This window comes from Sinohyriopsis cumingii, chromosome 18, assembly GCF_028554795.1.
Source record: "Sinohyriopsis cumingii isolate HCF-2022 chromosome 18, ASM2855479v2, whole genome shotgun sequence".
NCBI lineage: Eukaryota > Metazoa > Mollusca > Bivalvia > Unionida > Unionidae > Sinohyriopsis > Sinohyriopsis cumingii.
The window spans coordinates 81,864,343-81,880,861 of NC_142978.1; the positions used below are offsets into that span (position 1 = coordinate 81,864,343).

General features: G+C 35.2%; 1 protein-coding gene across 1 annotated transcript in view; it reads left to right on the plus strand.

Annotated features, from left to right (window-relative positions):
- Nucleotides 1–16,519, plus strand: part of LOC149777156 (uncharacterized) — a 185,255-nt gene that overhangs the window by 117,696 nt on the left and 51,040 nt on the right. Inside the window, exons 30-35 of the mRNA XM_089941382.1 lie at nucleotides 2,785–2,954; nucleotides 4,261–4,457; nucleotides 7,628–7,742; nucleotides 8,681–8,821; nucleotides 10,276–10,455; nucleotides 16,020–16,103. Of these exons, the coding sequence (XP_089797508.1) occupies nucleotides 2,785–2,954; nucleotides 4,261–4,457; nucleotides 7,628–7,742; nucleotides 8,681–8,821; nucleotides 10,276–10,455; nucleotides 16,020–16,103 (887 nt within the window). The remainder of the gene's footprint in view (nucleotides 1–2,784; nucleotides 2,955–4,260; nucleotides 4,458–7,627; nucleotides 7,743–8,680; nucleotides 8,822–10,275; nucleotides 10,456–16,019; nucleotides 16,104–16,519) is intronic.

The window sequence follows — 16,519 nt, forward strand, 5'->3', positions numbered from 1 at the left end:
AAAATATCTTTTTTTAGAAGTTTCTTACTGTGGTACTTGTTAAAGGGTTCCTGTGGTCATGGAAATCCTGGAAAAGTTTGTAAATTACAGAAAAGCATTCCAAGGGCCTTCAAAAGTTTTGAAACTTTCAGAAGTCATTCAGAGTTTTGGAAAAGTCATGGATTTTGGTTATTTTGCTTTATCTGGTTACATTTTTGTTTGCCAATGCAAAAGTTTTACCAAACTACCATTGACAATATACTTGTTAGAGTATGATCCCTTAAAACTTAATAGTCAGACTACATCAAGGGATCTTGACGGCATTCAAAATCATTGTACTCACGACACTCAAAAGAGAATGACCTATCTGATAGGATGAAGTATGCCCAAAGCCAGATGTAAAATGTTTTTATGTTAAATTTAAGTGTTGGGTGAGTATTAAATATCGTAAATATACATAGTAGATACTCTTGAAATTGGTAAAAAGGTCTTGGAAAAGTTATGGAATTATATTTTAAAGATTGCAGTAACCCAGTTGTTATAAAATCATGAAATATTCTAGAGGGCATTGAAAATAACTGCTGGGGGTGGGGGCTGGTTTAAATAATTTGAAGCACTCTCTTACCAATTTTTCTTTTCCAATAATTCCACAATTAAATGCTAAATTACATTTACTGGTATTTATGCAAGTTTCTTGAAGAAATTGTTTAATTTTTTTTCTTCTTTTCTTTTCTTTTCTTGAGGGGTTGTGTTACAAAGAAAATTGATGCCACTTTTTAAAGTTTTCCTCAAAGTATATAAACTGGTGTAATTGACCAAAAAGCTTCTGGTGATATAGACAAATATATGGAAGAGAATAGTGTGATCCAGCATTGTGTTGAGTTCTACCAATTTTTCTTTTCCAATAGTTCCATGATTAAATGCTAAATTACATTTACCGGTACTTATGTAAGTTTCTTGAAGAAATTGTTTACTTGCTGTTACTCTACTTATGTATCTTTTTTTTGTACTGGTGTCCAGTCCAAGGACATTATTCCCATTTTGAATCACTAATCAGAGGTCAATACAACATACCAGTCTGATACCTTGGTCCACTTACAACAATAAATACAACATTCCAGTATGTTGATCTAGTTTGCCCCATATGGCCAATTGCTCTAAGGCTATTGCCTTAACAGATCACTCACATCTAAACTTTGTTAATGTTTGTTCGAGTCTCTGCTCAACCAACTTGCATATGCAAGCAAGCCTGCCAGCAGCTTCAGATGGGTTCTTAGTTCTTCCCCCACCAAAGATAATGGCTACCATGGATAGCCTGTTGTGTGCTGGGGGAGGAAAAGGCATTGAACCCCACAAAACCAATCTTGCTATAAAAGTCTTCCTTCCACATAGCACTGAGAAAGAGTTACAAAGTCATGCTTTGTCAGTGGATTTCAGAGGTAACATTGATTTAATCTTACTTTTTCCAAATGGGATTCCAAGCAAAGAATTAGCTGCCTTCATTAGCTTTGTTGTTGTTGTTGTTGTGGGGTTTAACGCCATTTTTCAGCACGACAGGCTATACATGGCGGCCAGTATTAATGGTGGAGGAAGAACCCGGAAAACCCCGGAAAGAACCACCGACCCACGAGAAGCTACTGGCAAGCTTTCTCACATGCCCACATTGGCTGAATCTTAGACTCGAACCGCCGCAGACAGAGGTGAGATGGCAGTGATCCGTAACAAAGAGCGCTTTAGACCACTCGGCCACTCGGGGCCCCTGCCTTCATTAGCTGTTCATACTTTATCCCTGAGCTCATTTGTATCTGGTGGGATTAAATCAGATTCTTTCGTAGCTTGCACTTGGGGGAAAAGGTAGAGTTTAGGCTCCAATTGATTAGTTGCTAAAGGAAGAACAATAGTTTCCACACAATAACATGGTTCTCCATCATGTATAGTTGCTAGTCTTTGTTGAGGAATGAAGAACCCTGTTCATTGTGAAGTAAAAAGGTTAAAAGTCAAGGTCACTATGACTACAAATAGTTTGCACAAGTATCATTGTTTTTCATTATCTACAGTTACCAAATGTTTTGGAAAGCTTGCATTTGATACTAGATAGAATGGTATTAATTTCAATGTTAAGTAAAGATCACTGCATGAAAGAAGAAAAATGGTTTGCATACAACTTAGTTTGTATGTATGGTTACCAGTCATTGATGGCCTGCACTTAGGTGAGAAACAACTGTATCATTGATGTTGGGGTTAAAAGTTCAAAGGGAAAGGTCACTGGCTGATAAAATAATTGGATTCTGCACAATAAAATGTTTCAACATAACAAGACTGAACATTGTGGGTGACTTTTACTGAGGGAAAGAAAAACTTGTCCTGCACAATAAAATGGATTCTGCATCACATGCCAGAACCAAACTCTTTAAATGCGTACACTTTGAGGTAAGGAAGAAGCCTTGGATTGTTTAGGCAGAAGTTCTTTGTAATGAAAAGTAACATTTTCAGGGCAGAATATTCATTTATCTGCAGAGATAATAATTAAGCACAGGGTAGGTATATAATGTGTCATTCATAGTACTCATGTTCATGGTTATTTCACAAAAAACTTAAATGCATATTTTCAAAATTGTGCTGATGTGTGCTCTAAGGAAATGCTCTTTCAAGAAATTTTTCAGATTTGTATGCACTATATATAACATTGAGATGGAGAACTGGATTTGAAATTTTTCCTCAAAATAGAAAGGGGAAAGTCGTTGGGTGCAAGTTAACATTTTTTAGTAAAGTTTGCTTATTTATACTTTTGCATGCTGTTTTTAGGTAAGCTTCAGACTTTGGATATTCTCCTTAGGCGCTTAAAGTCTGAAACGCACAGAGTGCTGATATTCACTCAGATGACTCGTATGTTAGATATATTAGAGGCCTTCTTGAGCTTCCATGGTCACCGATATCTGCGTTTGGATGGCACAACAAAAGTTGAACAAAGACAGGTAATATATTATTTTCCTCCTCCTCCTCCTCCTCCCCCCCCCCCCATGTAACTACATTTCCTGCTAGCTATTTTTCTTCATACATCCTGAGTATATGTCATGGAGCATTTTTAAATTTGTATTGAATTAGGCTAGCTCATTACTCTTATTTACAACTCTTAAGTATCATTAGTTTTTAATTATTGAAATGATTGAAGCTGCTTGACTTTTAAACATTTAAGAGACTTGAAGAAATAACTTTTACTTCACCTCTACAAACTAGAAGATGGCTTTATACTACTTCCTAGCATCAGCACACACACATAAAAGCGTACATCTCAGTTTTCATAAAGAAATAACAAAAGTTGGAAGGGGGGCTGGACAAACCATGCCATAAGCTGAAACGCAAAGTGTAAAATTGTATAAACCTTTAAAAATGAACCTCAAATTTTGGAATTGTTGGCACTGATTCTTATATAAATATATTGGGGAAGAAAATAACGGGGGTTGAAACCAGTGAACAAATATAGATCGTATGTTTTGGAAGATTGATCTCTACATGTTAACTGTAAATTTTACATGTGAATGGGTTGGGAGTTAAATGAGTAGACTATCCATTTCATGGAAGGCCTCAGCTGTAGTGGCTTATCAAGGTAATGGCTAAAGTATGAAGCAGTTTTTATACTCAAAGATTACTTGGAGCTGGAGTCTTTCACCCAGTAAAAGCCACTCCGGTGCCCTAGTGGTTAGAGCATCCGTTTTGGAAGTGGAAGATCGTGGGTTCGATCCTTGTTTGAGTCATACCAAAGACTTGCAAAAATGGTACTAACAGCTGCCTTGCTTGGTGCACAGCATTAAGAGGTTAGTGTTAGGACTGGTGGGCCTGGTGTCAGGATAATGTGACGGGGTGGGACATCATTCTTCATGTCTGCGGCATGATGCCCCAGTGTTAGTCATCACTATAAACTGTCACACTGCAGACATCGTAGCAATATGACTGAAATATTGTTAAAGCTACGTTAAAAATCCAAATCACATCACACATCTCCCAGAAAAATATGTCTTGAGTGAACAATGATACAGTCTTCTAAAGCAGATTTTTTTTTTTCTAATGAATTCAGTATATGACCTCTAGTTGGATATCATACAAAAGAATGTTCTTTTTTTATTGTTTAAGCCAATTTATTTTCTGTTTGGTCATTAATTTTTAATGTGGCTGCTGGAGAAATAATTTCTCAATTGTAGAGGATCATAGCTCTTAAATTTAAAGAAACCAAAATCTTATTTTATTGGTTGTCCATTTGAATGAAACACTGTTTATTTTCAGCTTCTTATGGAACGTTTTAATACAGACAAGAGGATCTTCTGTTTCATTCTGTCCACAAGATCTGGTGGTATTGGAGTGAATTTGACGGGTGCTGATACTGTGATATTTTATGATAGTGATTGGAATCCTACTATGGATGCTCAGGCTCAGGACAGATGCCATAGAATTGGCCAGACTAGAGATGTGCACATATACAGGTACAATGGCAGTTTCACAAAAGAAAGGCATTGCTACCTTTTTCCAGGATGCTGGTCTCCTGTTCAAGTTCAATATTCTCTCCTCCAATTAGAAATTTGAGGACCAGAATTAAATGATCACAGAATGATTCCTTAATTGTGCACAACATAAGGAATATCTTATATTTCCTTGCAATGTCATTTGCATACACAAGTGTGTGAATGTTCCACGATTTTGTCTTCTGCCTTTTTTTTTTTTTTTTCTTTCTTTTGTTTTTGTTTTTGTTTCTTCTCCAATTCTTGCTATTTAAATTTGTGTATGTTCCCTTATTGTTGCTTTTGTTTGCATCTCACTTGTCGGAATGGCGGTTTGGTAAATTGGATCACACGCGTTGCTTTAACTCATTAACCCCTGAGCCAAACATCTAGGCATTCCCGTACAGCATGTACAGAGATCACCTAGAGCAAGCCTTACCAGTGCGTGTATCCCTGAGACTTGCTGAGAGTATTTGGCTTGCATATATTTTCAGAAGGAGCTGCTTGCAATAAATGTTATTTTCTTATTTATGTTCCTTTAAGATAAAATTTAGCACAGCAGTTGTCAATAAAATTATGTACATAATATAAATTACATGCTACATGCAGAAATAAAACTCATGCATAAAGATGAAATAAATGATTTTCTTACCATCGTTTCTTTTGCCATGGATAATCCATAAAATCCATGATGAATTGACACTGAATAATTATCACTATCAACACAAGAAATCCATTCCATTTTATGTACACAGAAATTCCACTTGTCATCTTGCAAACTTAACCTTGTGTGAATAAACCATCAGAGTATGTTCAGTAAAAGTCTACTCCCGGCGGCTGATTTTCGTAATTTTCATCATTTTCTATTCTAAATATTTCCACTATTTTTGCCGCTATCGAATTCAAATTTTTATCCCCTTTGTTCAGCAATGTTCACTCTATATAAGCTAAAATTATATTAGTTAAAATGCCTGCAGTTATCGGAAATGGTTTGAAATCAACCAGTGGTTTGTGACGATTTAACTCGTCATGCGGGATACAGACTTAGACTAATACTGCCACTCAGACTTGGTGCTCCGGAAACGCGCTAGGTAAACTGTGCCATGTTAATGTGGCACTCAGGAGATGAGGAAGGTAAAGTACGACGAGTTATAGTGTTGGCAGGTGTTAACAAGTTAATACATGGAAGTTCTATTCAGCCATTAAAGTATGTCCTTTCAAGAAACTGTTGTTTAACTCACTGCAATTTCTAATGGGGAAATTGGAATAGGGAACATTAAGTTTGGACTTTAGACTATCATCCTAGAGAAAGGTAATAATACAATTGTAGCTGATAAGTATTACATAAATAAACAAGTTTTAGTCTTCAACCTACAAACTAAAATAGACATACTGGTTTTGGAACATCTACATTTCATGTAGCAGGCCTGTATAATTGTCATGCAGACTTCGACAACATGAAGATTCTAGTCTAAGATAACTCATTAACCCCTGGTGCCACATTTGTGTCTGGAGGTAATACCTTACTAGCTCTGAAGTGTCAAGGTCATTTAAGATGCACCAAAATTGGTGGTATTACAGACAAGTAGACAGACCTATCTTCACAAAGATACCAAATAATCTGGAAAATACACAGGAAATATTTTTTTTTAAAAACGTCATTTGCCATGTGTCCGAATCAAATTTTGTGTCCGGATTTTAGACTTTTTGGCCACAGTTCTAAGGCAGACCAGTCGAAACTGCACACAAACGGGCAAACCTTTGCAAAAAGTAGGATACATTGGGAAAAGTAAAAGTGGCCATGACACAAAAATGATGGGTCCAATAAAAGATAATTTTAAAAAATCAACTTTTATCCTTCTCGCGAGCGAAATAGCCAATGAAAAATGGCATTTCTAACACGACTAGGCATCAAGCCAAACATGGACGCAGGTTTTTGTGATGTATTCAGAGAAAGCCCCCAAAATGTGTTTCCTACTTGTATTTCAGGCAAAAATGAAAAAAATCTCCTGGGGTTAATGCGTTAAAATGCTGTTGATTTGTTCAGAATTGTTTAAAGATGAATTAAAAGATCTCTATGTTGGTGGTGATTACAACAACCTGCATTGTAAATGAAATGAAAATTAAGGTATGTTGAGAAGTTTTGATATTAAAGATGGAATCCCCTTTAGTTAAATTTGTAATTATTAAATGCTTTTCATAGTAACTGATGTTTATTCACACATTGCTGAATTAATAAATATATGAAGATAGCCATATATTCTTGTTGGCATAAGAATTGGTTACTTGCCCTATCATAGTTCAATAGTAAACAACCAAACATTGGCTAAATTATTCATATTCAAATAACATACCTGCCAGCCATTATCATTTGACAACAAGCCATTCAAAAATTACCCTTAAAACTATGTTCATGGGATTAAAAGCAAAAAATTACAGAAATATGATTGTCATGGTAAGATCTAGAGGTTTGATTTGGATCCTGGTTTTATATCAAGATCTAGTGAAGTTGTTACGGGAACCAGATTAAATTTACAGGAGTACCTCTGACATTTTTAACTGCATTTGTTTTCAAGCTAAACATCTGCATGATCAGGCTGTTGTTTTTAGAATTATTTTTAAAAATGCACCTGACAAGTGATACATAATCAAAATGAAAGAGAAGACATGTCTCATAGAAAGTGTTAATAGTGAGTACAGAATAGAGGAAAAAATATTCAGTTTCTTGGAGAAGAAAGCAAGAAGGGCAACAGTTACCCTTATTAGACCTTTGTTGATCTGAGTATTTGTCATGGTGGGAATGTGATCACCATTATCATGTGAAATAAAAAATTAAAAAATTGTCAGGTTGAAAGGTGGCAGGAAGTCTTTGAGCTATGTATGGTTCGGAACTGCAGTTTGTGAAACTGTACTGGAGGTAATAAAGTGTACTTTACAAGCATTTTACTTGAACTTAACGTTTACTGAAATTGGGTAAATCTTGATTATAACTTGTGAAAATTTTAAATCCAAGTTTTCCAATTTTACAAAAGCAGTACATATTTTGTTAACAATTGGTCCACCTTTAGGGAATGACTGTAATATAGAGGTCTTTTTAAGGCCTAAATTAAATATGGTAATTGAGGTAACAATTGTATGTGAATAACCATTTGCAGGTTGATAAGTGAGAAAACTGTGGAAGAGAACATCTTGAAAAAAGCAAACCAGAAGAGAATGCTTGGAGACATGGCCATAGAGGGTGGCAATTTCACCACAGCTTTCTTCAAGGAGGTAATTTCTTACTGACACCATAAAGCTTTTTGGTTTCCTTTGATCATGATGCGCAGAAAGGCTTATCAGCCTCTTTACATTTTTGTATTTATTATTAGTTTGAAGTATTCATTTGTTGCCTTTACCATTGGTATCATCTTTGTATGTAGCGTGAATGGTTTTGCGGTAAATTTTTAAGTTCATGGTCTACCTTCATATAGAGCAAGACATTTTTTAAAAAAAAAATAATTATAACTAAGCACAAACTTGTTTCTTCAAGCCACGTTGTCTTAAGTGATCTATAAATCTTAAAATTTGTGGCAGTAACTTTCTTGAACTAGAAGAGAATAAAATGAAAAGTTTCATAATTCTAGCTCTATGTAGCCGGCATATTTTTTTAAAATTAGTTTTCAAAAATAAAATTTCTTCATCAAGTGACCAAAGAATCAATCGAGTCACATTATATAATGTCTGTTTTCAATGTTAGTACTCTGTGAACATGCTTGTAAGGAAGATCCAAGTGCAAACAATACAAATCACTTAATGCATTGGCAGAACATGGTCTGTTGTATTTACTCCTAATAAACTGCATAGACCCAGATCTACTGATACTTTACTAGTCCATTCCAACTGCAATTTGATAGAAACTGTGATAAATCCATTTTTGCATATAGTAAGGCCGATAATGTATACCATATTTAGTCGCTTAAAGTCTAGTCGAGGTGCTTTCAAGATGGACCCTGATCTGCAGTAGCATATTGCATTGGCAGATCAGTTTGCAGTTGCACTCAATGTTATAAGCAAGTATATGCAGCAATATTTTAAATTTTACCATTCTGTACAAATTGATAATAATACTGCAAGTGAATGTTTAGTTGAGTATGCTCAAGTTTACACAGACTGAATTTTTTAAATTTATTATGTGGAAGTTTAATGCATTTAACAATTGTTGCTTTCAGCAAACCATCCAGGAATTGTTCAAAGAGCCATCTGGTTTAGAGACATTGGTAGAAGAGAAAGAGCAAGAAGAACAAGAAAAAGAGAAGAGAAAGAGCGAGTTTCAAATAGCAGACAGTGCTGTTATGGCACAGTTTGAACAGGTTTGGATTAAAGACATGCATGAAAACCCATTATCAGAATTCGCGCGGGGGTGTGTGTCTTTTTTCTTAAGCCATTGTTGATTAAACACTTTTGAATTGCACCTCCTCTCTCGACTTTCATTGTCCTATAGGATATGGATATCCAGCACCTGTAATATATACAATAAATGTAGACCTGCCAACTCTTACGATTTTGCCACAAGTCTTAGCAAAATTACCCTTAAAATGTGGACTTGTGGCATACCAGCAAAAACTGCGGATAAAGTGATCATTGCTGAAAAATCAGGAAAATTGGTGCATCCATGTTTTATTTGGATCCAGGCTTCATCTTAGAATTAGTGAAATTAGGGAACCGGACTAACTTTACAAACGCTTTAAACTGCACCTGTTCATACGAAGCGTCTGCATGATCAAACTGTTGATTATATAATTTTTAAAATTGGCGTCCAGAAAGCGATACATGTTTAAGACGAAAGGGAAAATATGCTTATAGAAAAGTGTTAATAATCAACATAGAAGAATAAAAAGGAGTATTCAGATTCTTGTGAATAAAAGCTGGAAAGGACAAAATTACGTTTATTCGACATCGCATGTCAATTTGAGTATGTCGCGTGGCGTGAGATATGATTGCCGTCATGTGAAATGGAAAAGAATTTCCAAGAATTACATCAGGTTGAGAGATACCAGCAAGCCATTGAGTTGCATAGAGTTTGGAACTAAAGTTTGTGCAACTATACTAGTGTAAATAACAGCGACGCATACTTGACAAACTTTTAAGTCGAACATAATGTCTGTCGTAGATGCGTCATAACTTTTAATTACATTTTCCACCTTTACAATAGAAGTTATTGAACTTTTGTTAACCTTACTGAAAACTGGTCAATCTTAGGGAAAAAATTCAACTGCCTTAATCAGATGCACTCATCAGGGATGGCAGGTCTAGAAATGTAATAAGTTGTTGGCACATCTGTGGGAAAAACAGGTTGTTGCAGGTAGCAAATTTCGGTAAGCACACATATTAATTTGGTAAATAACATTTATTTTTAAATTAACAAAACTATTAAGATGAATATTTGTCTTTCATGTTGGGTGTATGATATAAGGGCACTTTAGAGAATTGGAAGACATTTGTTTAAATACTATTCATCACATAAAATTTTAATTGATAATGCCACAAATTGGCAGGAGAGAGTAATGGTTAGAAAACAGACACCAGCTAAACCTTTTTAAATTGTCATCCAAGCCCCCATAATGTTAGTTGTGGAATAATCATTCAAAGAAAGTAACAGTTTGTAACTGATTTGTTGGTCCACATACCCTAGTTGTGATGTACCTATGTTATCCATGAATCCCAGAGGTAAATTAAATTTTTTCTGGTTGCCTTAAAGATCACTTAAAACATTAGTTAAGACGTATGCTGAAACCTGTATGAAAATATAACTTGTTGGTTGCAGGCTTTAGCAAAGACAGAGGATGAAACTGATGCTGTGGCTGCGGAAAATGTTAAGGCTGAGCAGAAAGCTGAGCTAGCAGAGTTTGATGAGAACATTCCATGGGATGAGAAGGAGGCTGAGCAGAAAAACTATGATGAGGTGTCACGGGTAGAACTGGAGTTGGCCTCTTTAGAGAAAGAGGTAAGCTACATTTAAGCCCCTGGATATAAAGCCTGCTGTGTTTATGATATGGTCATGTGTCCATCATCAGTCCATTAACATTTACTTGTTGTCACTAAAGAGTAAATGGTTTTGATCAATTTTGGTTCGAGTTTAAGTTACATGATTAAGCTCTCGTGTCTGTCCAAATACAAGCATGGTTCATGCATCTGTGAGATGATCTTGTATCGAAATTGCTGAATTTGTTTATCTCAGAATGTCATCTCTTGGGTGCAGTTTTGATCACACTTGGAATATATGCTTATGTCATCAAGATCCTGGACAAGAATGATAAATGAGATCTGTGCCCATTTAATGAGGTGATATTGCATCAGATTGGCTTGTTAATGGGTTTGGAGGGAATATTTCTGATCTAGCTTAGATGCTTTTAGCATGAAGATCTCTGAATTTGACTGCATGTTATAGCAATGGCGACCATTCCTATTTCTCTGGAATTTTTCCTTTTTTTAAACCTCAGAATAACCCAGATTATTATATTTTGTAAAATGAAATTTTATATTGGCAGATCACAACTTGAGCATTGGTGTATGTATAATACACTCTGGATGAACTTGTTCAAGCACTTGTGTTTATTTATATAATTTTGTCCTTCAGCACAGTTCCAGTTGATAAATTCATTTTTTTAAACCTTCCATTTTATTGTTTTTCAATATAATTACTGGTATGAAAGATAGTATTCATAATTAGAGCGATTCCATTATTTAAAATGATTGGGGTGCAAAGAATATCCATTGAATTCCGCACAAAAGTGGCAGCCAGTTCTGATGGTAACTTCCAGATTGTCAGGTTTTTTTCTCAGTATGTAGCAAAGGATAAACCTGTTATAGCGCATACTGGAGCCGAAAGATACTCTTGCTTATCGCCTCCTCAACCATCCATCATTAGTTTTGTTCTTTTTTTTACTAATAAATATTTTTATCATGGCAAATTGCAGGCATTTGATACCGTCACTGAAACAAGAATGCTTTCAGGAAGAACAGTTGAATATTGACCAGTCAGATATGCACTCTGATTCACTGAGAAGGTTAAATAAAGATGTTGAAGCATTAGGTCATCAATAAGAATTTAACCTGGACAAAAAAGAAATCTGTGCTTCAGAAATTCTAAATAGAAAGAAAACATTAGGAAACATTTCGGAACCTCAAATCAGTAAGGTCTTAAATTTGAAGTATGGACAGGTTTTTAATTATGTGTTGTGCTACTGTATCTCATACAAGAACTGCCTCATTCATTGCATTGAACTACACTTTATTTGCCAGTAGATGCACCAAGATTTTCTCCCAAGTTCAAGTCACTGTATAATCATCATTAGAAAGTTGAACATTTTGAAGAAAATACCCAAAGAGTATTATTTAAGTGTATATCAACAGAACACCAAAACATTGTATATGTATGCTTCTGGCTTGATGTCACATCAGTACAATACTACCTGTAGAGTGCAGAGTAAGTTTTTAAAAAATAGCATTATACACGGCAAAGATGATTACATGCATGGGTGCAATTCTTCAGATAGAAAGTTAAATTTTGTATATAAAAGACAGTTTATAAATTATCAGTTATCGTAAGATGGAACACATCTTAGAAGACATCATATGGCATAAGAGTTGCCTCCATTAGTTATCTTCTACAACATGCAGGAGGGCGCATCAGGCCCATTCTGTATCCCAGAACTTGCATAGGGATGTGCAAATTATGATGAGGACTGCTAAATGATCTTTTATAATGTAAATTTGTCATATTCCTTATTTTTCATTCATATTCCATCTGTGTAAAGTTCCTTTCCACTGTTATATCAGTAGGGATTTGTATTTCTGTTAATGAAGTAATCTGCATCTGATTGTTACCACTGTTAATACCAAATTTCTGATTCCATTTTGATCAGACATGGAGTATATTTTTGCATCAACAAGATCTTGTGCATAGATGCCAACCCTCACGATTTTGGTATGAATTTCACGACTTTACCCAGCGATTCACGGATTCACGTTGCATTCAAACAAAACACGAATTCTCAATTCTTTTAAATTTTCCCGTTTAAGTGCTAGTCATGATACAGGCATTTGCCGAAATTGTCCGGTACTGCTAGTCACGATATTACTAGAACTATAGCCGATTGGTACAGTAGGCCCAGTAGCAAGCATTTTAGCATATTTTGATCTATATGTATAAGAGTAGTTTTGTAAATGTTTTTGAAAGAAACCAAGGCCTTGCTGGAATTTTCTCCACACATATGCTGAATTTGATATATCATTCAGCATCGCACCTTGAAAATCACCAAGGAAAAAGAAATGTTTAGCAAAAAAAGAAGTTTAGTTTGGAATATAAAAAAAAATTGGCTGTGCATTCAGCCATCAAATACCGATATACATCATGCTTTTTGCACACGTGTGCCACAAATTTTAGCATCAGGCATGGTGGCATAGACGATGTGAGGAAGCATTTTTTTTTTAATCTTGAAAATTTTGAGATTGAAAGATTAGCATGTATCGTAATTTGCTAGAGTTTAGCTTTCTGCGCATGCGCAGACACCACTAATTAATCACCGTTCGATGTTTCATCTTTTGGATTAATACTATTTCGTTATTAAGATACGCTGCAGTTAAAATGTTTTCACCTCCAGTATTCCATTTTATTCTTAACTGATTATTAAAACTTTTTTCCTTGGAGCTGATGTGTACCATAGCAGCTAATTTGAAAATCTTGTTACTGGTAAAGAATACTAATCATTCTGCAGTTAAAAGGAAGAATGGTCTTGCCTAGAGTTTCTGGAAATTATTCTTGTCCAATGGAACATCAATCCGATTCACTTTTTATTGGCTATATTATGCTGAAGATGTACCAAGGCAGTCACCCTAGGCTGGACTAGATGAGTATCAAACCGATGACCTTTGGATTACGCATCCAGTGCTCTACCTACTGAGCAACTACACTACCTTGATGGCTAGTGAGATTAACTTGCATCCATTTTACTGATTTAGTTACAAGTATAGAGACTTGATTTCTGATTTAGTTTTGATCAGACACAGTAATTTGGCCTATATCATCAATGACATAACCTTTTGTCTTATTGGCCGAGTTGGACAACACTTGAGGAACATTATATCTAATCTGAGTTTGATCAGAACGTGGTAAACAGGCTTACCGTAATGACTATGTCTTGGGACACACAAAAACTTTTAAAAAGTTGTGTCCCAAGATTTGATATGCATTTAAAACTTATGGTATTTTCAATGTCCCAGCACTTAGACATTTTTTTCAAACAATGTCGAGACAAAATTGGCAAGATTGCCATAATGCACACGGCATTAAACAGTTCTTGTTCATTTACTACATCAGTAAACTGTTAAAAGCCACTGATTGTTTTTCTAATTATTTTGCATATTTTCCAATTTTATAACACGAAATGAAGATAAAGAGAAATAAAGTGGTAAATAAGGTCGACGTTTACTTTACAAACTTTTCAGTTGAACATGTTTACCATCACTGCACAGGGGCTCATTACAAAAAAAAATTAAGAGCATCTGTCAATGTTTCAAAGTCTGAGGGTTCTAACCTGTAACAATGCACAAGGGCTCGTTACAAAGAAAATTACAAATATCTGTCCATGAATCGAGGGTTGAGGGGGTCTAACCTGTAATAATAATGACAGGTTAGACCCCTCAGCCCTCACTTTATTGATGGATACTCCTAATTGTCTTTGTAACAAGCCCTAGTGGTCACTACGGAACTTTTAAATACATTCTCCAGCTTTACAATAGCAGTTTATATTTCATTACACCTTACTGAAAGCTGGTAAAACTTGTAGGAAAAAAATAGCTGCCATACAGAGACAATCTCATCAAGGTTGGTAGGTCTGTATTACAATGATTTTCAAAGGATTAATTCAGAAACTTCTTTATTTATTTTGGAGGTTTTATTTAAGTTTACCACAATTGTGCCTATAATTTGAATCCAAGGGATGTACTTCATTCAGTGGAAATCAAAATCTTCAATGTACAGTCAGTGACACCACGATTTAAACATGCTAACTAAATGCAAGCATTGAACCATACTTGTTCATTCATGTAATATTGGGAACACACTTTTAATGAGTTATTTACATTTTTCAGGCAAAATAAAATTGTAATTGCTGGTGCATTGATAGAATATTTTAATGCAATAATGCTTAAAAGAAACAATAATAAATTGAAGACGAAAGGAATAAGTTAGTGTTGTAAATGCCTAGAGCAACCTGCTAATACTCTACTCTTGCCAGTGATCAAATTTTACATATTTGAATTGGGTAGAAATAATGGGGAAACAGAAAAATTAATTATATGTATTGTATCAGTTTATAAAATTTCTTTGTAATAATTCATGGTGATAGACCCTTAACAACATATGGTCATTTCTTCTTTTTTTTTTCTTTTAAAAATATATAATTATGATCAAGAAAATACATTGATTAATACACTGTTGATGGTGTCCCAAGACATGTAGTACATGACAAAATTCTGCAAGTTTGTGTCCCAATATTTATAGGTCATTAAAGTTGCTTTTGAAAATAATTTAAAGTGTCTCAAAACTTACATTATATTGTCCGTGTTAAAAGAGTATAACCAAGCTCTATGCATAATTAAAAAGTTCTCTTCTGATTGGCTGAGCTTCTTGTCACTAGTGAGATGGTCTGTCTGGCCCGAGTTTGATTCAGCTTTCTAAAATGGCTATTATCAAGACATTTAGATTTAATTATGAGTGAGACCTATGCATATTAATAATTATCTTGTGAGAGATGAAATCAACAAAAACACTGTTGTATTTCCAAAGTAGTGCACAGGAGGAACAAATGTAGACTCAAATGTCCAAATTAAATTCTAGGGGGAATTGTTCTCAAGACGGATAATTAAAACCCCTATTCCGAATGCTTGCATCAAGGGAGGCTGATAATGATATGTATAACTTTTCTTGAATCGGCTAGGAGCAGCTGAAGATATTTGTGAGCCCCTTCTTCTAAATGACCCACCCCACCCCACCCTTCTTTGATCTGTTTAGGGGCCCATGGGCCCTTCTTTTTAATTCCTGCATTTTATTCAAAAAGAGTTGTCTGACAATGGTAAAATAAGTAAATAGATTTGACAGAGATTGGGAGTTAGTTTACATGGGTTTTGTTCTTAAAATACTACATAAGCCTGCTTGCTGAAAAATATGGTCCATTTGGGCATCTTGTTAATTTAAATTCATCTGTTCTAACTAAATGTATGTCATAGAAAGTGGAAAATGGGGGGGGGGATGTGGCAGGTGTTCTAGACATGAGGATGAATACTATATATACTTGCTTATAAACCAAGTCAAACTGCAGACAACAATGATCCTGATCTGCCATAGCATTACGCACCTCAGATAAGGGTCTATACTGTTTGTTCTACTCTTTACAAACTGCACAGACCCAGATATGCAGTGCATTATGCGACGGGAAATCTGTGTCTACCGTTTGCAGTTGGACTTGTCAGCAAGTATATATGGTACATTATTTGTCTCATTTTCAGCTCACCCCAATAGAGAGGTATGCTGTCACTTATATGGAGAATGAGATGGAACCAGAAACTTGTGAAGAATTGGTGCTGGCTGAGGTACGTATATATCTCAGTTGATTTAAGTTGTGCTATTGTGTCATTTTCAGTTTTTTAAGGTTTTGATACTACTTGTATTTGAATAAATTCAATAACACCATGTTCTTTCTGTAATTTTAGTGGTATGGGAGGGGAGGGATTTAGCCCAATGCTTTCCATAGTTTTAGCTCAAGTCACCTGTGTATCAAATACACCAAGTAGTTTAAAGTACCTAATCAGTCTGAACACAGTAGCTTTTTTTATAGACTGAATGTCTTTCACGTTCTAAAAAAAAGATGTGAACAAATAAGGAAAATAATCCATGCTACCAATCGTAACTACCCCCTTTGTTATGTCATTGTGACAGCATCGTGAGACATGGGATATCACTTTATGGTAGCAGCATCACTGTTAAGAATTTGGGTGAGACGTCACAT